This window comes from Chelonus insularis, unplaced genomic scaffold (assembly GCF_013357705.1).
Source record: "Chelonus insularis isolate UGA/USDA-ARS -01 unplaced genomic scaffold, ASM1335770v1 contig_164_pilon, whole genome shotgun sequence".
NCBI lineage: Eukaryota > Metazoa > Arthropoda > Insecta > Hymenoptera > Braconidae > Chelonus > Chelonus insularis.
This window is the reverse complement of record NW_023276404.1, coordinates 51681-78549: the sequence shown is the minus strand read 5'-3', so window position 1 is coordinate 78549 and position 26869 is coordinate 51681. Positions and strand designations below refer to the sequence as shown.

General features: G+C 28.6%; 4 protein-coding genes across 5 annotated transcripts; 2 read left to right on the top strand and 2 right to left on the bottom strand.

Annotated features, from left to right (window-relative positions):
* Positions 1 to 100: 100 nt before the first annotated feature.
* Positions 101 to 1610, top strand: LOC118064165 (F-box only protein 6-like). Its single transcript, XM_035078585.1, has 4 exons — positions 101 to 366; positions 485 to 1064; positions 1157 to 1303; positions 1376 to 1610. Exons 1-4 carry the CDS (start codon positions 359 to 361, stop codon positions 1601 to 1603), a joined length of 963 nt encoding a protein of 320 aa, XP_034934476.1. The 5' UTR covers positions 101 to 358; the 3' UTR covers positions 1604 to 1610.
* Positions 1611 to 1945: 335 nt separating this feature from the next.
* On the bottom strand, positions 1946 to 5523 carry in (protein inturned). The gene is made up of 5 exons (XM_035078586.1): positions 5135 to 5523; positions 4645 to 4960; positions 2894 to 4568; positions 2658 to 2827; positions 1946 to 2580 (listed from the first exon to the last, which is right to left on the bottom strand). Exons 1-5 carry the CDS (start codon positions 5293 to 5295, stop codon positions 2101 to 2103), a joined length of 2802 nt encoding a protein of 933 aa, XP_034934477.1. The 5' UTR covers positions 5296 to 5523; the 3' UTR covers positions 1946 to 2100.
* A 548-nt stretch (positions 5524 to 6071) lies between these two features.
* fzy (cell division cycle 20 protein fzy) lies at positions 6072 to 8714 on the bottom strand. Of its 2 annotated transcripts, XM_035078601.1 has the most exons (8): positions 8530 to 8714; positions 8223 to 8406; positions 8019 to 8143; positions 7814 to 7911; positions 7459 to 7744; positions 7081 to 7378; positions 6681 to 6997; positions 6263 to 6591 (listed from the first exon to the last, which is right to left on the bottom strand). In XM_035078601.1, the coding sequence occupies exons 2-8, from the start codon at positions 8333 to 8335 to the stop codon at positions 6263 to 6265; spliced, it is 1566 nt and encodes a 521-aa protein (XP_034934492.1). In that variant the 5' UTR covers positions 8336 to 8406; positions 8530 to 8714. The 2 variants fall into 2 exon arrangements, with proteins under 2 accessions (XP_034934493.1, XP_034934492.1); XM_035078602.1 differs by having other exon boundaries at positions 6072 to 6591; positions 8223 to 8714.
* Positions 8715 to 9330: 616 nt separating this feature from the next.
* On the top strand, positions 9331 to 12266 carry Pka-C1 (Protein kinase, cAMP-dependent, catalytic subunit 1). Its single transcript, XM_035078584.1, has one exon. The coding sequence runs from the start codon at positions 10104 to 10106 to the stop codon at positions 11163 to 11165; it is 1062 nt and encodes a 353-aa protein (XP_034934475.1). The 5' UTR covers positions 9331 to 10103; the 3' UTR covers positions 11166 to 12266.
* Positions 12267 to 26869: the final 14603 nt, after the last annotated feature.

Here is a 26869-nt window from a genome sequence, read left to right as displayed (position 1 = left end):
CATCATGTGATACGGCTGGTAACCATGTGTACATAGTGAATGCTGCATTTGGTGTGAATGTATTTTCTAAAGCTGTTTTTACCAACACAACTATCGTACATACGAGATAGATAAATAACACGTATATTCTTTACTACGTTGGATATACCTATGAATATGAGCCTTTCACTGTAATCGTTTGTTTTTGTAAGATTGAGTCATCGAAAATAAGTAACATTAAATTCCGATCATCATTACGAATAGAATCAACGATTTAGTAATATTCTTAAAAAAAGTGTTAACGAATAAAATGGAATATTCGTTATACAATTGCAGTATTAAATAATTGTTTCAGTGTGTAGTGAGAGGTTACATTGATATGCTAAAGTAAGTTCAATCTAACTTTTATCTTTATTGGTAATTATGACACATGATTTAGTATGATTTTGTTTTAATACAAATTTTAATCAAAATTTATTTTATAATTATTCATTTAAATTTACAGTTTTATTTCATTTATTATATCTAAAACAATGGGTCAGCTCCAAAATGCTACATCTTCTACGAGAGTTGCTTACGATGAAAATGGTAATAATGGTTTTGTTTTATGTGACAAGTATATACCTGAAGAACTATTAGCAGAATTACTTTGTTACGTTGATTACAAATCACTGCTCAACTGTCAAATTGTATGTAAAAGATGGAAAGTTTTAATCCAAGAATATGTTTGGCGAAAAAAGGCTGAAATGATCTTTGGCCAGTCACTTCAATGCATTAAGGACATGCCATGGCCAGTATATTATGTAATATGTAAAAAAAATCCATTCGATAAAAATCTAGTTAAGAATCATTCTGGTCAGAATGGATTAAAAAAAGACTGGCAAATTGTTAGTCAAGGAGGAGATCATTGGAAAGTGGAAAATCCTCCTAATGGAGTACCTCCGTTACCTGATGATCCTGTTTTCGAAGGACATCAAAGTTGTTTTGTCACTAGTTATTTTACATGTACTAAAAGACAAATCATCAACCTAGTTGAAGAAGGATTGTCGCCTTACTTGTTAGACACGTTTCAACCTCCTATTGTGGTATAGTTGTTATTTAAAATTTTATTATCATTTCATTAAAATGTCTACAAATTAATTAAAACACTTGAAATAAAAGTTGAATTTCTTTATAGGTAAGTGAATGGTATAGTTGCAGATGGGATTGCCCTGCATCATACGAATGTTTCATTGCCCTCCTAGATGAAAATAATAAAACACTTAAATCTCACAAATTTCGTGATATTCTTGAAGGAGATGAGAAACAGAATAAATGGCATCATGTAAAATTTCATTCTAAAATTTATTGGTGTACTATTATTTAATTAATTTATAGTAATTAATTTTTTTTTTAGTTTACCTATGAATTTACAAACTATGGAACTGGCGTTAAACAAATTTTATTTCAAGACGGTGGATGTGACTGCCTTTTTTGGGCTGGCCATTATGGGAGTAAAATGGCTGGAGCTTCAGTAGTAGTTAAAGTTAAACCGAATAAATTATCTTCAACTACTGTTTCAGAACGCAAACATACTGATAATAAAGAGCCATTGGCTGTGATTGATCATACAAATAATTTATAACAAAAAAGTATAAAATATTTATTTCCTAGAATTTTTACTAATATTTAATGATAAGTTTTCTAAGCAATTAAGTATTAATTATTATATAAATATATACACCATGCATTGAACGATTCATTAATTTTATGTTGCTGGCAACAATGATTATAATGTTTGTTAATTAATAAGATGCAAATAAAAATTTTGCACTAACCGAAGTAATAAAAAAAATGAATATTTATACATTATTATGACTATTATTAAGAATAAAACTGATTGATTCATCAATCATTCATTTTCAACAATATCTTATTTACATGAATATTCAATTTTATTACTTGTTCTTAATATTTCAAGGATTTTTATCACTCAATATAAACGACGGGTTTATTTCTTATATTGCAAGTAATATTAAAAAATTATTTGTACTTTCTTGATGCTATTTACATTATTTAATAGTTACTTCTTACTTATTTTCTAATGTATCTCTAATATTTCTTAAAATAACATAATGATTTTTACAACCATGTACCCTGAAGTCGAAATGCCATTTCTATTAAATTTTGAGGAGCAGAATCTTCATAGCAAACATAAAATTCTTTTGCATATGGAGCTTCAAATAATCGGCCAATCACCCAAAATGTTACGTTCTCATATTCAAATAAGACTCCGTGTTCTTTTATTGTAACAAGATTTTTGTTAACTGCTGAAGTATCTTCATCTTCTTTAACCATTTTTTTGTATCTTACTGTATTGCTTAATAATTTATGAATTGTATGAGCACATTCATTGAATTTTGCAATAATTTCTGAATTTTTCTCTGGGTTTTCTACTGTCCTAGATGACATTAATATTCCTTCAAATGTATCTAAGTGGACAAAATATAATAGACAATTCTTTTCTCCAGTTGTCAATCGCATAGGAATTATATATTCAGCTTGAGTTAATAAGTTTTCACGTATGTCAGAAATATCAGCTATACTAGATTGGCTTTCATCCTGCAAAAATAATTAATATGATTAATTATTTGTTTTCTACTTAAACAAAAATTTTCAGTATCATTATAATGTCTTACTCGATACATGTCATCTTCAGACTCATCACTCTCATCTGAATATTTTGTTACAGCCAATGCTTTTTCTCTTAAAGCACGTCTACCTAAAATTGGAGCTGCTTCATCACTCATTTCGCTGTTTATTCCAGTGCTCTGACTCATTGTGTCTTCAGAAGATTGAAATGAATAAACTAAAAATTAAAATATATTAATAAAAGTTTTAAGATCAATGAGAATAATTGAAAAATAAGAATTACCTGAATTTATCATTATTGGACTTTGTTCAGGACTTCTTTTTTTCAGTATCGATGTCACTTCAGGAACCTTTTTATTTCCACTTTCTTTTACTGTATTCTTCGGTGTCGAATTTTGATTATCAGAAGATTTAATAAAACCTAATAAATTTTCTGCAATGGTTGTTTTAACACTGATTCTATCTTTAATATCTATCGTTTCGGGTTTAGCATTAGATAGAACCCATTTTGAAGCTAAAGTAGGGATTCCAACTCTTTGAATATGTTTCAAAGTTTCTTGAGCTTCTTCTACATAAAAAATATCTGGTCCTTCATCATCTTCATTAACTTCAGTACAACCTTCACTCTCTAAAATTGCCACAAGTAATTCCGTTTCATATCCAACGACTAGAATAAACCATTTGGTGTTTGTTTCATCATATAATGCTGAATTCTCCATACCACGATTTGATGAATGGGGAAATACTTCTTTCCAAATAACCATTGTTTTAACAGGTTCATTCTCAATTAGATTTAAAAGTCCATTGACCTGAAGAAATGCATGAACATCCATTAAGTCACCATGTGGTAAATGAGAAGCAAGTAGATAGCTTTTATGATAAATACAAGCACCAAGAAATGTAAAAAATCTTTCACAATCCATTGAATCATCGTTCCAATCTTCATCCAAAGCTTCTAAATCATTTAAAGCTGTATCAATTTGTATTAGAGCATCTCTTGGCAGAGTTACTTGATGAGCTGCTCCAATTATTGTTTCAAATTCGCACTTCTCTCTTCGATCTATCACATTTTTTAAAGATAGCTCTTCTTCGGATGATTCATCATCAGGATTAAGTTGTAATAAATTAATAAACGTTAAGTAAAATAAATGATCTAAATCATGATGATGATCTTCATTAGAAAAGCATTTATTTAATGATTGATATGTAAATTCTAATGATCGAATAATATTTTTTAATAATTCTATTGATTCCTCACAACTAAACCATCGTTCTGGAATGGCTAAAAGAAATAATTCATCATTTCTAGGAGCATAGGAGATGTGGATTTTTTCGCTTCCCACAGAAATGGTAGTGCTTATTGGATATGCATTAACTGTTTCTGGCAGTAAATGATTTAAAGTTATAAAAGCTCCTCTTGCATTACATAAAATTGAGTGGAGATTTTTATTTTCAGATCTCGGATATGTATATAAAACTCCTTGGAGTTCGGGACCTGCTTCAGACAAACCTGATGTTTGGAGATATATTACTCCAAAAGAATAATCGAGTAACGATTCCATAAATTTTTGGCTTCTTTCCTTGTCCACCAATCGACGAACAAGTGGTGACTGCTTTGGAACATTTGACAGTGGTGCATCTGTAGTGACTTCGATTCCAGCTATTCTTTGGAGTTGAAGTTTGACAATCATTGGACTGGTTATTTCTGAAAGAATGTAATCAAGATTCTCAGATGTAACATCTTGAGAATTTATGCTTCTTAACCAATCACCAATCTTGATGTTTTTGTTCATCATTGCTTCACTGTCAGGAATAAATCCTGCAACCATTACTCTGACTTTGTCTGAGAAATTCCCTGGAGTGATTCCTAAATAAACTTCACACATTGTTGCTCGGCGGCCTAAATTGTGTCGTCTTTCTGGATTTACCCATAGCATAACTTCCTTTATTTCACCTGCCTGATAATAACAAAATAAATTTTAATGAGCTAAAATAAAAAATTATTCAATTATTTATAACGGTTCATCTAATCACCTGATAATCTTGAAATTTAACTTCTTTTCCACTTCCTTCTTTTTGAGTATTTCCATCAACTTGTTTAGAATCAGCACCCTTTGATTTTTTTCCCTTAGTACTATATCTTTTGCTCTCTCTTCTTCTTATTAATCTCATCAATTTTTGCGCCCTAGTGCTGCGACGTCTTATCAATTCTGGAGGTGGGGACTCTGACTCCTTGCTATTATTATTTGATTTTGTATTACTCCCTGGAGTTTCCGGAAAAGATTCTATATAAAATACTTCTCCCCCAGGACCAATTTCCGCTTCCCATTCTGCAAATGAACTGCAGCTACTACAGACATAAATAAAAAAAGCTCTTCAATCATCAATCTTTCAATAAATTGATTTATTCTCATGACGATCAATAATATTTTTTATAAAAGAAACTTAAGTAAAATTTTTTACCAAATAAATTTTGAAAAAATATGATATTGTAAATTATTGTTATAAAAAATTATTTATTTACCTATCACTGTCAGAATAATAAGAACCACTACTAGATCCACTGTCACTTGTCCACCACTGTTCACTATCATCGTCTTCACGAACATCGTTTGTGTTTACTGTAATTACATTCGATCTTACGTCAAACCTTCCTGATATTCCCGAAGGTCCCGGTATATCCATTGTATATTTCAATTATCTTCAATAACTTATTTAAATGGTCAATTAATGAATAAAAAATTAATTTTTTGATTAATAAATCAAATAAAAAATAAACAATAGCCCATTTTCTTCGTTTAGAGTTTTTTAGTGTTGAACTTGTCTGGCTTGGGTTTGTGTAAATCAAACTTAAGTCTTCTGAATCCTGTGAAAAAAAAGTAAAACTATGGGTCAGATGATTACCGGCTTATACCTGCCTTCTTTGACAGTGGTGTAGGCTTCAAGGGAACGAAGGTAATTTTTTTTACCACTATGCGTAGTGGGGATTAAGAATATAAAGTACACGTTAGTATCCCTAATCCTACGCATTACTCAACAGGTTTTACCTTTGTAAACCGAGCGTAGGTGATCACGAGTAAGATTAATTGGTTGAACTTTCTTTTATTTTATGCAATTTCAGAGTTTATATCTTATAAACATTGTGAATAAATTTTGTTTTTCAATTTATCGCTTATAGTACTATTACTCAACTATTTTTTTAGGTATTAAATTGAATGTTTTTATTATTTATTAGTGTCAATTTTTTTTAAAACTTAATAACAATACTCATATATGATTGAGGTATCCTTTATTAAAAATCTATGATACAAACATTTTTCTTAAAACAATGCTTAAACTTATTTCCTATAAACAGTCGGAAAACATGTTTATTTAGCTTGTACTATTAAATTATTTGTATAAAAATATAAAAATAAAATGTCAATTTTTTTAATTTTATTAATTACTGTTTGATTTAAATATTTATGCGTTGTTAAAAGAAAAATAAATTTGAAAGCCAAATCTATTAATTTCTATTCAGTCCGAAATAATAACATTACTACCAACAATTATTTACTTTAAATTATATTAATTTAAATTTATGAGCAGTAAATAAAGGTTTCGTCAATTTGTTGATAATTATTTTAAATTTTCTAGTTATCATATCGGTTTGTTATCGAATCGATTGTTTTAATTTAGAGGCGACAGACTTTACTTCAACATGTTCTTTCTTTTTATGAGGATCAGGTTGGAAACATTTCCATAGTCTTAAAGTCTCATCAGCACCAGCACTGAGTACAGTTGTTCCATCTGGCGACATAGCAAGATGTAAGACACGACTTGTGTGACCCGTTAATTCTGCTACTTTATTCATTGATGGATATTTCCAAATTATCAACTGATTCTGTGCATATCCATGACCTGATACTATTTCTTTATAGGTTGTTGACCAGAGTAGTGAACAGACTTGAGATTTGGTATCAATACTATTGACGCAAGAACCTTAAAATATTAATTCAATGTTAGAGAAAAATCAACTGTTTGTATAACTTCATTATGATCACAATAAATAATAAAAATAAAGAGCTTACCATTATTACAATTCCAAAATTTAATTGTTCTATCGGCAGTTCCTCCACCACTGGCAAGAATATTTGACTGCCAAGGACACCATGCAAGAGCTTTCACAGCAGCTTGATGTTGATTAAATGAAAATACTGGTTGACGTTGGGCATGATTGTGACCTCCAACAGCGGACCATATTTGTAGCATGTTATCATTACCTCCACTAGCAAGATACTTGCCATCAGGTGACCATTTAAGCCCGCAGACTTCTTGAGCATGAGCATTAATACAAGAAACCAAATGATCTCGTTGTCGGACATCGTGATGAACGATTTGACCAGATCTTAAATAAATAAAAATAAAAACTCATTTGGAATTTTAGAAATTATTACAATATTTCAAAAACATATATTTATATATATTCACCTGCATCCACTGCTGAGAATATGAGCATTCCAAGCTAGAGATCCAACACGAGCAGCGTGTCCATTCATTATCCTAACTCGTTTCATTTGACTGCAGTCCCAGAGCTCGGTGTTACCTGTTGGTGTTCCTACCGCTAGATAAGGGCCTTCTTGAATCCATGCTACTGAACAAACATAGTCGTTGCCATCTAATTCAAATAATTCTTCAATTGTTCCACTTGCAGCATTCCACAAGTAAACAGTTGATCCAAGAGCTACCGCTAAAACATTGCTGGATGACCAATCAACTAAATTCAAATCTAGAATTGGAATAAAATATTTTTAAAAATGATTCATAAACAATTAATCAAATATATTCAATAATTTTAATATGACTTACAATAGTCATCAACAATTTCAGGTGCATCTAATATCCGGTCTGGAGCTTGAGGTATGTATCTTGTAGCAGTTTTCACACTTGCTGGTGTTTTTGATTGACTGTAAACAACTCTTAAAGGATTTTGATACCCTTCAGGAGGTGCTGGTGCTTTATTTTGATACGATAGAACTCTAACATTACTAAAATCCCCTCCAGCAAGATTCTCCCCAATTAGCCTTTGCATTTCTTTCTTAGAAGGACTTGTGGAATCATTTTTATCATCTTGATCAGAATTATGTTGTTGAAGCTGAAGTATATTAAAATTGATTAAAATAAAGGTACGAGATTGATAAAAAAGTTTAATTATATGAAATACCTTATGATAAGCTAAATCAAAGTTTGTTGTAGTTCTAGAAGGAATGAATCTATCTCCACCACTGGGAGTTTTAGCAGGTGTTGTTCCATTTGCACGGCCTATAAAATGATTATTTAGTTAAAAAGTCGTTCAATTACATGAAAAAAATCAACAAAATTTGGTGTTTATTAATAATGAATTCTATTTAAAAATAAATTCAACTTACTTGGAGATTTTTTAGCACTTTTTGGAGTCTTTTTTGTTCGTATTTCAGTTCTTTTTGTAGGAGTTTTTCCAACACTGATGTTAGCTACTGAGCTATTATTCATTGGCTTTCTTGAACTATTGGAGCTATAATTTATATAGAAAAAAAGTTATTAATTATTATGAATTTATTGATTATATCGAAAATTGATAAATTATTTCTTACTTTAAATTTGAAGATTCTAAACTTTTTTTCTGCCAACGAGGCATAGGTCCTTTAATAGCTTCATCCATTCTAGTCAAGTTACTTAATTCTTTTTGATATCTCAAGTGCGACATATTCAGTATTATAATTATTTAAATTTTTTTATCAAAATTAATAAATACTAAAGATTGTCTAATAAATAATTCTATCAAAACAAATTATCGTTAGTATAAATAAATAAAGAATTTTTTGGAGTTTGTTTAACTGTAGTCATGTAGTCCAACTAATGTAAATGATGATTTAATGTCAATGGATTGTTTATACTCACTTGAATCACTTAAAATCTACTTTTTGTACTTTGTTTAGAGTCTTATAGGGTAAAAATATTAGTGGATTGAATTATTTATATTAAATAATGATTAAAAGCCGCACTTGAGCGTCACTAACTCATGAAACTGACAAGAAAATTTATTTCTGTGCATGGAGTTGAAATGACCGTTAACATTTCAAACAGATGAGTTTGAATTGCTGCCGATAGACGTCACTTCGATTCCACTCCGGTTTGCTCCGCAATGCGCATGTCCAGTGCGTCAATTGACTGTCGCGTTTGCCGGTGTAACGTTTGGTCTGAAATTTTTTGGAGTATCTTTTTTTTTTCTATCAAAAAGTTATTAAATTATTGTATTATCAAATTTTAATTATTTATCAAATGTTTAAGTGTGTTAAATGTGACAATTTATGTGTAAATAGTTTTAACGAATATTGTGATGCTAATTCCTATACAGTAAACTTCTGTATTTTATTTTAGTGTTTTAATATTAAAAATCAAGTGTTTTATATTATTTTTTGTATTATAAGAGTAAAAGTATGTTTACTGAGTCATAATGGATAATATTCAGCTCATTTTTGGATTATAATAACGGATTAAAATTTTTTAAGGTAAATTTTTTCAGCCATTTTTTGATTGTTTGAATTCTTGGTACTCGGCTTTAGCGGGAAATTTGAGATTAATCGACGGTCGGTAAAATAAGAGACTAAGAATTACCATCAGTAGTCAACAAATGTAAATTTCAGTTGACTGGTGTTTCAAGTAGTAGCTGCTCGTTCGTGTAATAGTGTGAGTCAGTGTGTGCATGAGACTCTTGTCAATAAAGAACTCTCATTCATTTTCACGTTTGTACAGCATTAAGTACAAACACTGTACACATAATTCATTCAGTAATAATAGCTGTAAAGCTGTAAAAGTATAAAAGCAATAAATATTTCGTCTTTAACTGCTAAAGACGTATAAAAATCTTAATAGCTAAACAAATGTTAGTGTGTGGATGACGTGAGGTTGTCGCCTCTCTGGTGTGACGTTCGTGGCGTTCGTGGTGGTGGTCTACGGAGTGTAGAGTGGTGTACAGTGTGCCGACGTCTTCGGTTTGAAGCGGGCTCTGAGGGTTAAGCGTACACGGTGCGAACGAGTAAAGTGTGGTTTTATAATTTTTCACTTAGTCTTGATTGAAGTGAAATAAGAGTGATTGAGAAAGAGTGGTTAGTGAGGAGATAATAATAATAAAGCAAAAGTGGATTTATTGCGTTATCAAGTACATACAATTAAACTGTCGTCAGTGGCTTAGAGACGGCAGTGGCGGTTGTAATTGACAGGAAAGATGGCGCAAGGTGCCGACGAGGAGTGTTGACCTATTTTGTTGACCCCCGGAGAGTTTTTGTGAGAAATCGAGCGGTGTGTCACGCGCTTAGTGATTGAAGCTTTAACATAAAAAGCTTCAAATCTTGATAAAAACACTCCTAGATCAGGAGTGAATTTCTCTTTCAAACGTTTTAATTAAAACCGCAGAAATTCTGAAGAAATTTGATATCCGTGGAGCCTTAGCAGGCTCTAGCGGGGCTGGAAAAATGGGCAACAATGCCGCGACAGCCAATAAAAAGGTGGATCCTGCTGAAAGTGTCAAGGAATACCTTGATGAAGCAAAGGAAGAGTTTGAAGAAAAATGGAAGAAGAATCCTACCAATACGGCAGGTCTCGATGACTTTGAAAGGATTAAAACGCTCGGGACTGGCTCGTTTGGCAGAGTCATGATAGTACAACATAAACCGACCAAGGAGTATTATGCAATGAAGATATTGGATAAGCAGAAAGTAGTCAAGCTCAAGCAGGTAGAGCATACGCTCAATGAAAAAAGAATTCTCCAAGCTATCAACTTTCCTTTTCTTGTTTCTTTACGTTTCCACTTCAAGGACAACTCAAATTTATACATGGTATTGGAATATGTACCTGGGGGAGAAATGTTTAGTCATCTACGAAAGGTTGGCCGATTTTCTGAACCACATTCACGATTTTATGCAGCTCAAATAGTCCTCGCTTTTGAGTATTTACATTACTTAGATCTTATTTATAGAGATCTGAAGCCTGAGAATCTTCTTATTGACTCTCAAGGTTACCTCAAGGTCACTGACTTTGGTTTCGCTAAAAAGGTGAAAGGAAGAACGTGGACTTTATGTGGAACACCCGAATATTTAGCACCAGAAATAATCCTTAGTAAAGGATACAACAAGGCTGTAGATTGGTGGGCACTTGGTGTTTTAGTCTATGAAATGGCTGCTGGTTATCCTCCATTTTTTGCTGATCAGCCAATTCAAATTTACGAAAAGATTGTCAGCGGAAAAGTTCGATTTCCATCACACTTTGGATCAGATCTGAAAGATTTACTCCGTAATCTCCTTCAAGTTGATCTGACCAAAAGGTATGGCAATCTAAAAGCTGGTGTCAATGACATTAAAGGACATAAATGGTTTGCTAGCACTGATTGGATAGCAGTCTTCCAGAAGAGGATCGAAGCACCTTTCTTACCTAAATGTAAAGGACCTGGTGATACCAGTAATTTCGATGATTACGAAGAAGAACCATTAAGAATCTCAAGCACAGAAAAGTGCGCCAAAGAATTTGCTGAATTTTGAACGGTTGAATACCAATCACACATGGCTAGTCTTGAATCTCGGCGAAAAGATGAACGATTGGTTAGTAAACTGATCGATAAGGAGATTGAAAGTTATCAAGAAATAGATTTTCGTTGCTGCCGATGAATGCCGTTGTGTTTTACACGAAGAAATCTTTTACTCAATCATCTTTAATCAATAAAATAAAATACCCGGCCCATTCCAAATGGATCCAAGTCCCAGTGGAATCTTTTGCAAGTTCAACGAATTTTATATTACATTAAATTCGTTGGAAAAATCATCTCGCTGTGATTCTTCATCTTTTTGTTGTGTATAAGACGTTGATAAACGTTGCTAAGTATCCATTTAACTAGTCTATCATCCTCTTTTGAAGAAAAAAAAGCACTGAAATGATTATAAATGATTTAATTTAATTGCGAATAGTCCAAGATTATTCACAGTAAAATAGATATGATGGTAATACTCGTTTGTGAGTGCTCATCGTTCAACCAATTGCATAATCAAGCAAGAGCATGCATACGAAGATGAATGAGAACGTTAGCACACACATACACATACACGTATATATGCAATTTCCTTAAGAGATCCCGCCCAAATGCATCAACACCAAAATGACTCCAAAAATAATCATGGCGTATCGACATCTCTATGTTTAGTGATTATATCTAGTTCAACAGTGATGGGACCTTTAGACTATCGTCAATCCAACGATCCTAGCATAGTTTACGCCAACAAGTTCACTCATTTACCAGCACGAGTCTTAATCCCAAGGAGAATATTATCAACCATCGATGGAACCACATCATTATGCAAGAAGCGTCTTACGAAAATAAAAAAAGAATGTGTGAGAGTATGACTCTATGTATGGATGGATGAACGAGTGAGTGAAAATTGCGGTATGTCTTGCTATTCTTATATTGTTTTTCCGTGTCAAGAGCACAATGACTGAAAACGGATAAACAACAAAATGCATTAATAAACATTCAAAAGTGTTTTCAATTAAAAGAAAAATAATATTACCGAATCTAAATAAATTTTATCATGTCCGAGGCTCTTGGCAGCAGCTTATGCGGTCGTTAATTAGTCAAAACCCATTAAAAATAATATAAAAATACATATTTAACTATTCGTAAATACAAAAAAAAAAAATGGTAAAAAATGAAAAAAAAGTGTAGTGAATGCTATTTTTCTCAGCTTTTTAAGTGATCGCTTTAGTGCAGTGGAAATTTACATAAGTGATCAATGCTGTGAATCTAGCGTACAAGTTTTCAGTCATCAGAATTCCAAAAAAATATTTAATAATAATTATGATTATATTAATTAATAAAATTCAGCATACACGAAGCATTGTTTCGAATTGAGTGAAAAATTATTAACATTGAGATGGATAATATTTTATTATAAACTCAAATTATTCAATATTTTATTTACAACTATGAAAAAGAATGACAAAAATTTCTTGATGACAATAAACATTTAATCATTTTTTTTAAAAATGAATTTTAATAAAATATATTTTATTAATCAAGAAATTTTTATCGTTGAAGTAATTAATAAATTAAAAGGAATGATAATGAAATGAAATTTTCCTCTTGAATAAAATAATAATTTTTCTCTCATTACATCAGAAAAGATCTATTAGGTTTATCATCCTCGGCTATCAGCGCAATTTTCAAGTCTCGACGTGACCGTTAATGTGATATGAATGAGCGAAATATATATGTATATATAATAATATTTATATATATACATATACATACATATTAAATTAAATATTAATATCTAGTAAAAGTAAAAATAATGAAAATAACAGGGGGTATTACGAGAAATTCTCGAGTATTTTATGATAGCATAGATAAAGCATAACTTCACGTTTTAGATTATGTATTTCAACTCTAAAATATCTTGCTCCCTACCTCAAAAGTTGGTTTTTGTTAAATGTTTTCATTTATTTACTCTATAGAGAAACGTAAAAATCTCTCACAATTCCCCTCGTTGTCGTCGTTGTTGTTGTCGTATCCCTTTGCGTCGTCGTGAAGACGAGACACTTGGCAAAGTAATGAAACTGAGGAAGAGGTTGGCTCAATCTCTTGGCACTCATTGTACATACAATTTAGAAATAGTAGGTATCCTGTCGGTTATTTTAGGATTATTGCGAGCTTATGCTCGTAGTATTTTAAAAATCCTGTCACTATATGCGTAATTTCATCCTAAACATTTGCATAAATACATTTTATCCCATATAAATATTTCTAAGTCTGAGCAAACTGGCACGTGCCCTCAAGTACAGTTGAATTTGTGAAATTTGTGGAGGATCATTCATTTTCGTAGGTCGAGGATGAGCTCTCGAATGTGCCACTGTTAACAATAAATACATGGAAAAAATTATAGTTAATTTTTTTTTAAATCTTATTTCGTTACGTACATGTATATGTAAATATCATTAAATAAATTAAAATATTACACTCAAAAAAAATTAATTAATTACTTTGTAAGATTAATTCTACAAAAAGATGTACGTTTTGAATTGATATCTCTTGAAATTACATTTTTGTTAGAAATTTATTTTTGTTTGTTATAAAACATTTAATTACATTTAAAAATATAAATATTTATTAATGTTAACTAAAGTATTAAATTTTTTTTTTTTTTTATTTTTACAAAGTAATTAAGAAAATTTTTTTGTTAAAGAGTGCAAGGGAAAGTCAAGTAAAAATAATACTAATATTGTAAAAAATATAGTTTATCAAAGAAATAAAGACTTAAATTAAAAAATGATTAAATTAACAATTAATTATTAAGTGTTTTATTTATTAATGACTTTTTGATTTGAAATAAATGTATATTTGTTATAAAAAAAAAAAGGCTTTATTATTTCAAATCCACATTTTTTAATAATATTTAAACAACTGAAGTTTTAATGTGAGATTCGATGAAAAAATAATAAACAATTTTGTTTTGTTTAAGTTATTTCTAAATTGTTATTTTTTTTTCTCTCTCTGTATGTTAGTAAATTTTGTTGAATATTTTATGTAAACTTTTGTTTCTTTATTAGTGCAATTGCTATTACTATTCTTCGTTTAAATTTATTTAAATAAAAAAATAATTAAAATAGTGATAAAAAAATAATAATTTCAAAATAACGTATAATTTTTACTTGGCTTATTAAAAAAATTTCCTGTGCAATAAAGTTTGTAAAAAAATTAAGGCCACTTTTTTCCATGCAGTTTATTCTTCGATCTTTCGACGTATTTCATTGCAGATACGAGAACATTAATTATCTTACTTTGATAGTCCGAGTGCGTTTGTTAATTGGTTGTCATTATTTCTCTATTGCACAGATGCAGTTGAGAAAAAAGATGGCTCTTCATTCGTACCTGCAATTTATTAATAAGACAAGGACACAAAGAATTTTAAGAAGTATTTATTACTGACCGTAATTACATGAATTAAAAATATCGTAGATTAAACAATTCGAAATAGATCCTGTTTCTCTCATGATATGAAGCTAATAAATTCATATAAGAATCTCGTCTTTCAACAGAGCTTGAAGATTAACAGTTTAATTTTAGAATCTAGATCGATTTTACATAAACTGTCTGACATTAAATGGTATTTAAATAATTTTTCTTGCATCTTTAAAGAATAACACTATTGGAGATATTAAATTGAATAATTATTTTTTTTTTTTTTTAAATAACCATTTTCTTAATTTAGAATATACTTTAAAAATAAATACACTCATTTATCTTTATTTAATACATGTTCTAAAAATAAAAATGTTTATATTCCAATCAATTCATTTAAATAAAAAATAATATTTCTCTTCGTCGTGCGGAATTGAGAAATAATGGGTAATTTATCAAATACAAATTAACGTAAATTATATAATGAAATATAACAACACAGCTTTATATAAATAACAATAATAATATTAATACAAATGATAAAAAATATTTCAAATAAATTAATTTTTGTAGCCCATACTTAATTGGAGTAAAGAACAGGAGGGAAACTTGGATTTTTATAAAATTAATGTCTTGTATCTGTATGTTGTGTAAAGAATAATTATTTGCTCGGTGTAATATTTCAAAGAAAATCCAGATAAATAATGATAATTCTGACGGCACGTTGAAGCAGTCTCGAAATTTTGTAAATATGATAAAATCATTTATTATCACATAAAAACTTTTAATAAATATATTATTATCAATTACCGTTCATTATTAATGCTATGATTATTGTTATTATTATTATTATAGTTACTACTATTATTATTATTATTATGATTAAAATTAAATAATGATGATCGTCCAGCGGTTTTTTCAAACGATGTATTTTTAAATCTTTCGGTTTCATCCGTTCATTAATGCACGGGATTCCCCTCCCGCATTCATCATCTGTCGTAATCCCTATCGTCACTACTCGAGGACGATACAGTCCAAGCGAACTTGTGCTATTGTACATTGTTTCTGTGTTTTATACATACACACATCGTCTAAAACATGTTTAAATTTAGATTCTTCATGCTATTGAGCAGAAATGCTATATATATAAATATAAATATAAATATATTCTCGATAAACACGGCTTCTTTTACGTCGAAGAGGTCAAGTGTATTTTTCATTTTCTTCATTCTTATCTCTCTTTATGTTTGAAAAATTCCTACGCACGGTTTTAAGATCTTTTTTTATTCATCAATGATTCGCACATTACGAGTGAATAACCGAAATAACTAAATTTTAAATAATGTATTGGATAAAAATAATTTTGGTTGATTATTTGAAGTAGCAGAAGCCGTGTATCAGTGTTGTTTTTGTCTATTTATAAGTAATGGAACAAATCAGAAGGTGAAGAAAAAAAACAAATTTTTAACAATTCAATTTTGACCACGATTGTATCTCTTCTGTGTTCATTTATTATTTATTGCATTGATGGTTTATCGAACAATTCACAGATAATATTATTCTTTTCAATTTTTATGAGAATGAAGGACTCAAATTTACAGTAATATTTAAATAATTTTAATTTACCTCGATAACAAAACAAAAAAAAAATTCATTAAATTTGTTCTCGATTATTCTTGAGAGCTTTATAAAAATTATTCAGCTTGTTTCATACATATATACATACACTTAAAAATGAAGAGTATCAAATAGTGAATTAATGATGAGAATAATTCTTGTTTTTCAAACAATTTATTTATCACACAATGCCCGAGAAAGATGTGATTTCTGTTTGTAGAAAATAATAAGAGTAGAGAGAGAGAGTTGAATAAGAATATATCGTGGCGCTGCAATAATCCAGTTCTAAAAGTGTTTTCCATCGACCCGGGTAATTTAATTATCCATGCTGGTGTGTTCTCCCAACGAACGACTTTGTTCAATCGATAGAAGAACCGTGCTAGGTATTTCGGGCGAGTCAAGTCGACGAGCTGCTTAAATAAAAAAAAAATAATAAAACGTTCCTGACGTCGCATCTTACTCCTACCGGCCATTAATATTACTATTAATTTTGTCACTATTTAATGGCCCATGAATATTTATAAATAGACCAAAATCGTGGTAAAACGACTATTCTTACCAAGCTTTAATTTATTTTAAAAACATATCAAAGTATTAATTTTAAAAATTGTGATTGGCACGCTATATATATATTAATTTTTTATTCTCTTAATAAATAATTACGATAATTAAAAGAACAATTATTAAAAATTAAATAAGTTAAAAAGTAGGGTATATTCCCTTTATGATTATCATCTCTCTACCTTCCTTTTTTTAATTATAAATTATTCAAATAATGTTTAGAAAAATAATTTTAAATTATCTTATTAGTGGCCTTTATTAAAATGAAATTCACACACTAAACGTCCTTGACATTTATTTAAAAAACAAGTATATTAAATGAATTAAATATGAGAGAAAAGATTAAAAGAAAGTGGTTGTGTAATAAAGAGCGTCAGTGAAGATAAAAGAATCACACACAAAAGGTAAAACGGTGTTAAAAAGTATTTCAGGAATGCTGAAAGATCCTTTAGTCCCTAGAGATTGAACCCAGAACTTGGAAAATTTCTTTACACAAGTACAAAAGAAGCCAATGGTCAATAGGTCTTACGGATATATATTGGAATGGCAATGGATTGCGGTAAAACTATCCAATGTATATTGCGAATCAATGAGATACACTTTGACATAGAATGCAACACAAATTGATTAATTGATTAATGATTTCGTGGTAAAGATCAAAGTACTTTGTAATAAAGTACATAAACCTCGAAATTATCTGTCTAATTTGAGCTTTACAACAACAGCTGTGACCTTATTGAAGAAACTCAAATGTTCTAATGTTTATTCAATGAATTTGAGTTCATTTTTACTAGACAAAATATATCAATAAAAAGTGCACGTGTAATTCTTGGAGGTCATATCAATGTTTTAATCGCATTACATTTTTTTATTTTATTTTATTGATGTACAAATTCAATTTTCTATTATGTATTTCCTAAACTATCAATATTATTTTATTAAATAAAGTAAATATTATATATTGATTGCATCAATATAATTGTCATCAATTATCTACTGTATCGATTTTTATCTCTACAAGAATTTCATTCATATAAAATGAATTAATTGAAAGATTTTATCATTTAATTAATTTTTTGCATATAAATATTTTGTATGATACTCTTTATATAGTTAGAGATTAAAATAAACAATAATTCCGAATTTAAATGGAGATAAAATATAAATAGAAATTGAATAAGTTTTTTTTACAAATTATATAAAGTTTACTATATCGATTAATATTGAATAAAATAATAATGACAAATATTTATTGAGCGCATCCACGTAATTATAATTATATAGTTGAGGTGCCATATGTTGCACACACAAACACACATATGTCATTCCGATTGACGTAATTACAAGCGCTTTATTATTCTATTTCAATTTGTAATATCTTGTGGAAGAAAGAGACAGAGATAATACTGGTGTGTAAATTTAAATTTTTAGTGAAACTTGTGCCTATAAATTATTCGATACTCACGAAATTTGATGAGAATCCCACCGCGTAAATCTGCTTTTTTAACTGTTACATTACTAGATTAATTAAATTTGCTAATTGGCTTATAAGTATTATATTACAGTTTATGTAAAAATTAACAAGAATTATAAACATTAATTAAAGTAAATAGTTAACTAATAAGCTGATTATCAAAAAAGTTATAATAAATTTTAAATTTTTTGCCAATCACAATTTTAATTAAAATGTTTATTGATTTATGAAATCATTTAAAAATCAAAATATTTTAGTCTAAGTTGTTTTTTATACTTTTTTTAAGGATAAATATTGCGTAGTGTCGAGTGTTGTTTTCTTTTTTTTTTTTTGCTTTATTTTTTGAGCAATAAATCAATCACGATTTTGGTCGAGACTTATTATATGTGTGTTATAAAATTGAGATAGAGCTCATAAGAGTTAGACAGATAATAGAGTGAAGTAGGTGGAAAATCTGGGGAGAAAATAACATAAAGAGGGCAAAATTGGGAATTATAAATTGTGAGCACGTGTTTGACATTTTGATGTTCCGGGGACAAGTTGTTGGTCGCAGTATAAGCCAATAAGATAAAATTATCTGTCCTACTCTCAATTACAACTGTATAAATTTTTGTATATTTATGTTTTCTTGGGGTTTTTATTTATTTCTCTCATTCATAAAAAAAAAAAAAACTAAATTACAATCAAATATAATAATCTTCATTATAAATCAATGCTTTATTAGTGAAAGAAAAACAGTTACTTGAAAAAAATATTTTTATTTTTAAACAAAAATTAAACTGTTAATTACTTACTAATTCATTTATTTCAAGTGACTACATTTATCTTAAAAACATTTATAAATGAATTTAAGCGTTTAATTAAAACACAATTTGTATGATAGAAAATAAGTTCAGGAAAGTTTCTCTAGTTCTCGTTCTTTAAAGTGTTGATATTCTTTCATGATTTTCTTTTTTAATAATAAAAGTTTGGAGCAAAAATAAAATGATTAAATAGTATCAACTGAAATACATTGAAATGAAGAACACACAGTATGCGCTGAATTAATTTTAAATCTGTCTATTGAGTTCGTTTCCGCTGGCGGTTATTTACGATTTCAATAGACAATTGTATTGTGTTGATGATCGAATTCCGGAAACATTCAATCGTTAAGATTACATATACGTAATTTACAAAAAAAAAAAAAAATATAAATAAATGAAAGAACACTTGATGAGGATTTAAAATTAAATTAAATTCATTATTTTCTACATAAAATCTAAACTATTACATCTTTCTGAAAAAGTTATTTAATTATTTAATTAACTGAATACAAATTAGATAATTGTAACTTAAAAACTTTTTGTCAAATCATATTACAAGAGTGAATGTGTTAGTGAATGAGTGTTAAATAAAATAAATTATTGTATTATTGTTATATGTTAGAAATATTATAATTATCAAAGAATCTCTGTGTGAATAAATGAACAATGGAATGAAAAAGAGAGATAACAAGTTAAATATAAAATAAATGAATAGAGAAGGTGCGTCGTCGGTTCAGAATCTCGAGTAGACTTAAAATAATTTAATTTATAATAACTAAATTGCACACTAAAAATAATAAGGAAAATTGCAGAGTCTTGATACGTATTTAAAAGATATACAATTAAACAATTAAATGAACAATAAGGATAAAATAAAAAATTGAGTAACAAAAATATTAAAATTAATGTTAATCGTGGAAACAATAGACTTTATTTAATAAAAAATGATGGGCAGAATTAGAAAAAATGGAGAATCATTAAAAAGAATGGAAAGATGAATAAATTAAAATTAACGCATCGAAGCATTATAAATTCGGTCGTGTCGCCTTGTGATTATGTTTATGAAATTTAGATTACTATTCGCTATACATAATTAAAAATAATTATATATATTATATATATGTAGGTGTTAAAGAAAGAAAGATGAACTAAATGATGAAAAAACTATGTATTATTTGATCTAGTAAGAATCATGATTTATGGAGAAGAAGTTTATCAATCTCATTTTTTGTAAATATTAATTTAAATAAATCCTATTGTAAAGATTGTATGTTTCAACTGTGTTATTCATACATATTTATTATTAATTATAATCATTAGCTGTTCAATTAGAAATGTTTCTTAAAGTGGAAAAGATTTGAAAGTTGTCCACTTTAATGAAAATGTCTTCTAATGAGTCTATTCTATATTTAATTATATTTTGATGATAATATTGTTTTTAATTTTTCTGTTAAAAGTACAAAACTCTTCTATTTATTTCCTTTATTTTCGATTACTCAATCGTTATCAAACAAAGTGTAAATAAACACTGAACATATGATTACATCTATTTTTAAAATCCACTCAACATTTAAAGACTCCAAGTCTTGGCCATCAATCTTTATCAATCCATTAGTCTTACGTGCAATCATTGACGCAATACAATACTGATTATTTCAACGTGATTGATAACTACAATGTGACAAATCAGCGAATCTTTTGTTGAATCAACATCATGAAAAGACGAAGAAAAAAAAACTAGATAAAGTGAGTGGGAAAATTCATTCAACATCAGGAATTCATTCTTTTTGTTTGAAAATTACGGAATCATTTCTAACCAAGTGATTCTTTTTTTGTTTTTTTCAAATATTTGTGAAAGGTATCCATTAAATTAACTATGTATATATGTAAATATAGATATAAAAAAATAGTGAAATATTTCATAGCTAGTGTTTTGATAATAACATTTTTATCAGTAGTACATGAACAGCATTGAATGAGAAACAAACTCAAGAGGAGGATCATCATCGTCGGCATGACGTCACAAAAATTCTGTTATCATCAAACATATTTTACTATTATCTCTGCTACAATTGCGTGATCTTTGATAAACTGTCGAGGGTATTTCTCCAATCTGTTGGTTGGCCAAAACTGCGCATCAACTTTAAGAGCATTTCCCTCGTCTATATAAAGATCGTTATAGGGAATACTCTACTTCTCATCCTATAGCTCGTTTGGCTTAGATTAACTCTTGAGAAATTTGTAAGCCTCCGGCTGTTCATGATTATCTTTCGTCCCTAGATGAACTATCGAAGTTTTTGACGAGGTACGTAAGTGCAGAAACAAACTTCAGATCATATCCTGATATAAAAGATTATCATTATACACTTTCTAATTATTTATTAATTAGTTACTGACATTATGATAAAACTATATCTTATCTTGTCCATGTGTTTATATGTAATTATGTCTAAATGTAATTTTTACAAGAAATTTCAATGTAGCTAGTTATTAAAGATATAATGAATTGCTCGTGAGTTATTAAAAGTACATTTTGATTATAGAAGAATTGTATATTCATTGCAATCAGTCTATGAAATGAACGGAACTATCAATGTCACAATCTCAATCTCAGTATTTGTGATTTCCGTTCTCAACTTATCTCACTATCTATTACGTCATTGTGCGAATTTCCATTCGTATATTTGCTCTGAATTTATCAATTACAGACTGTTAATGAATAATCACTTTTTAAAATTCTTTTGAATGAAATGAAATTAATTATATTGCTATTAATAGTTTGCTGATTGATAGATTGCTTGTTGAAATAATTATTTAACTGAACTGAAAACAGATTTAAATTTAGAATCTTGTTGAAACAATAAAAATAATTTATCACTAAACTATTTATAGTCAATAAAATTAGTTGAGATCTTAGAAGTGTTAATTAACTTAACGTATCTATTTATAATTTTCAAGTCTTCACAACACTGAACATCAAGGGTTCATTAATTTAGTGTGGGCTTTAAGGTGAAATAAAAAAAATTATTAGCTATTATGTAGCAGAGCTTGTAACCTAGATTTTTTTTTAACTATACACAATATATGCTCTTATGAAAAATATTTATCAGCAATGGACGTGATTAGTTATGTTGTAATTGCTGTAGTACTGGAGTGTTCTGATAATCATTGAGTATGGACTTGAATGTCAATACAAGAAGTTGTAATAGATACAAATAGATAATAGTAAAGTCCTTTACTAAAGCAATTATAGGCATTAGTGGTATGCAGAATACTAGATCACAATCAAGAGAATAATGATTTGTGGTATACTGAAGACTGATTATCGATTAATAACAGTATTATTGTGATGTTTCGAGTAAAGTCTCTTGCTAGCCAAGGGGTTATTATTGTTAGAGATTACACGTAATGTTTGAGTCTATTAGATCTGTTTAATGTACATAATAATATTATTATTACTCATTGCTTTTGCATTCAATTTCTATTAGAACTTGAATGAAAATTAAATGAGAATTACCAATGACATTTAGACTTATACCAACATAACCTGTGAACAAATGTGTTTATTTCGCAACATTAAACCCTTTCAATTATCCTTTAACATCAACTCATAAAATAGTATAGATTCAACGTATTTGCTGAATCCTAACTAAGCTATTCAGTATGTAAATGTAGGTCAAGCACAGTGCATTTGGAGATTATGATATGCACAAATGCATATGCTTATTATTGTTAAATCTTTAAGATTTTCTTGTATCATAAACTTTGTAGGATAAAAGACATCAACATCAATGAAGATTTGCTTTCTATTTCTTGAATCTTTTCGACCTTGCTTGGGAATCTGATGGAACACAAATGTGTCGTGAGAGAAAGAAAATAGCAAAGATTCTCTTATTGGAAAGTAGAATCAATATTAATTTTGTTATCATAGAATAAATGCTGGGAGTGAGAGAAAATATTTAATATTTATCTTCTTTAAAAACATAAATGGAGAAAAAAATAGAGAATTAGAATTATTGTGGTAATATTTAGAATAGTTTATATTAATCAAGGATCTAGATAAGATCTAACTTCATTTATATAAATTATTGTCTCTTGGGTAAGCGAAATTAGTTTGGATATTCTTGACCTGCCATAAAATTCAACAGTTGTAGAAAATAACGTCTGAATGAGATTTTTGTTCATATATTGTGCTACTTGGGAATTATAACAATGCTTCAGAAATAAAATTGAAAATCGATGTACTTGATGTTTCTCGTTAAAAAGAAGACTAGAAATAATGAAATATAGTGATAAATAAAATACTGTGTATCTTTGTATTTTCTGGAGAAACGATCACTATTTCATTTCTACTTCACTCATTTTGAATTGAAGATGAATAGAACTATTTGATGAAGTACAGTATACACAGTTTTTTTTTTCTTATTTAACAAATAAAAATTCGTTTATGATAACAGTTCTAGAATAGAGTAGTTTTAGAATTCCAAAAAATATTTTGACAGTAGTCTAGATATAAATAAATAATAAATGTTTAAAAATGTGTGCCTATTTTGTCTATATTGTAACAGTATTTTGCTTATATTGTTTATGTTCACATATTACATTTTTTCCCAGCTGATATGTTTTTTTTATTGCAATTTTTTTCTATCATAAAATGAAACAAGAAGTCGTATTGAGAAGAAAGTCGCTGTGGGCAATTTCTTCTGTTTTTTTATGAGCTGATTCATCTTGGTAAAGGAAAATGAAAGATAAAAATAATAATAAAAAGCTATTTCTGTGTGTGAGTGTGAAAATAATAGTTGATCAAGTGAGTGTGGGAAAAATCTGTGCCATCTAAGGGTTTACTTAGTCACTAAAAAAGTTATCGGAAAAATGCTATTCCTTGTGTGACATTTTCCTCGTTTCATTTCTTCAACATCTGTCTTTCATTCCATCTATTTTCTTTCTCGAGAACAAGCTTCCTTTGCTCTCTATATATTCAATTGAATTTTAACCGTCAATTCAATCGCTTCAGTAGTACTTATTCTTTATTCATTCTTTATATTTGTTTGCCTTCGTTTACTTATTTTTCTTGGAAATTTTCTTATTATTCTCTCAATGAATTGTCGACGCAATCAATAAAAGCTTTCTGAATTTATTTACCTAAATAAATCATTTATTAACCCATCTTTTTTTTTTTTATTTTTTTTTCTATCAATAAAAAAGAAGATCGTAATGATAGTCATCTTTGATAGTAGACGCAATTTTTATGCTTCTTCAGATAACAGATTTTCTTGTGCTTTCATCCAATCCAATGCGGCATTACTTGTGCCAGCTTTACGTTGGTAGTAATCGATAGACAGCGACTGAAGAACTCTACCTTCAGAATGAAATACGAAAAGAGGTATCTATGAATTGAATTCAAAAGAACAGAAGACAGAAGGAAAAGTTTAGAAAAATAAAATCAGTAATAAACTAAAAATAGAGTTCTATTCCAAATTTAGTAAATAATAAGTTAACAATTGTAATAATTTTTTTTTTATCAATAGAGTAATCAACGTCAATAGTGCTAAAAATAGATGGAATATTCTGGGAATATTGTTGGCAGTTATTCACAAATTTTTTTCCAAATTGATAGATAGAATTTTTTGATTAGATTTATTTATGGCCTTATATCAAAAAAAATTATTTAAGGAAAAAATATAATTTTTGTTAGAAACTTGTCTGTTATTAAAACGTAATACCATGCGATCAATACAGGTGAATAACCATTTAATACTCTTTGAGCTTCAAGGATAATTATTCTTAATACGTATACGACAAAGGACGACTTAGTAACTTTATGAAATAAGTTAAAATTCTTCTGACCCTTCGTGGCTAGACTTGGAATTTTCCATCCTTAATGTATTTAAGGACTTTTTTATTTTAATTTTGAAAAAATTAAATATGTAATAACTTACACTTGCGGTGAATCTTTAAAAAGCTTCATGTAAAACTTTTAAAAAATTCTTAAGGTTGTAAATTGTGATAAAATGATAAACAAATAAATATACATAGCTATTTTATGCTTCACTTTTTATGCTCTATCCTTTTCGGTTAGTTTTTCTACGATTAATGTTCTCCTATATTCGTAACAACCTTATGAAGGTTAGCTTGACATTTATAGATATTCATTTTTCTCAATTGGTATTACGGTAGGAATATTATTTAACCTATGTTACCCTTTTGCAATATAAATGTGTCAGTGGAAAAATTTTGTGCTGCAAAAAAAAAGTATTATGAAATTTTAATAATCCAAACTTTGATCAGCATTTGTCATAATCAATCAACGAATATCGATGCACCATCTCAAAATATTTATTTTATTTCGGGAACAAACACAATCACGTTTTATTTATTCATTATCAACAACCGTTGCTACGTCTAGCATTGCTATCTAATATTTATCATCAATCTTCGCAATAGATCTCCAAAATCTCAGCCTAGCATTAATCCATGTCATATCTTGGGAATTATCTCACAATGCTTTGAAAATATTTGAATAAATTTTGATCAATTACTTTTGAAAAACCAAGAACCATTTTGTTATAAATAGTAATATAATTTTTCTTCTTCTGATAACATTTATTTATTCAGTATTATATTTTTGAAAAAGTTTTCAATACAATTACGTGACTGGTTCATTCATTAATTTAAGTCCTCCTTTAGAAGAATAATTTCCGGTCTCTTCCTGATAGTGAAAATCACATTTTAAAGCTCACATGTGAAAAATCTGTGGAATCCTTTTGATGAAATTTTCTCCGATAGGTAGTGGTAGAATAGAGGAAAGAATTTAACCCACAGATATCTGAGTGTTTGATGTTCCTTTTACTCAACCAGAGACCGAATTGTCGTAGTCGATTTCCAGTGATAAAACTCTTCCCTTTTTAACTTGTTATCCTAACAGTATTATTTCATGAAGAAATTTAACGCTTTAAAACACTAGACTTGTCTTTAAGGAATGGTTTTCTCGCAGTAGGTGTTTTCATATGTCTGCATTAGTTTTCCAGAATGTTACCTGAAACGTCTAGTCATTAAGAAAGAAGCTTTCTCAATTAAAGTTACTTCTTATTTTATTTTTGCTGTTGTCTAGCAATACGTCATATTCTATAATCGTCTTTTTACTTTTTTTTTTTCTTTATTTATTTTTTTTATTTTATTCAACTTCCACTAAAAAGAAAATAAAATATAATCGAACAAAGAGCAACAGAAAAAGATTGAGGACTTGAATCACAAGAGATGTAGTGAGGTTATAAAGAAGTAAATGTTGAGAATATGTACTTTTGTGTGAGGAGCAACTCTTCGTTGCTTTATGAGTTGACGTAGACGAGAATAAGGGTGAGAGAAAAAGAGTTATATGCATGTGCAACCCTCTTATCTCTTGTCTCTTTTAAAACAATAGATTCTCCTTCTTTTCGTGTCACTTTTAGGAATAAAGTTTTTGCAATAGTTAACGAAAAAAGTTTATAGAAATTATTTTTTGGGTCAAGTGATAATGATAGAACAATAGCAGTTATTTTTTATTATTTTTGGATTTTTTATATAATAAATAAAAATTAATCTTTTTAAACCATTTTGTTTTTATATACATTTTCTTGTCTGATTTTTGAAATCTCATAAATTCTCCTATTTTTGTGTTTATTTTTTTACAGTACATTAAGTCAGTTATATAGTTGAAAGCGTTTAATATTATATTATAGGATTTCTTATTTGTCGTAATACTACTAGAACTAAAAAAAAAAATAATAAAACTTGAAAAGTGTAATACTTATTGATTTTTCTTGAAAGATTTAGAATTTTAATTAAAAAATTTCTACAAGTTTA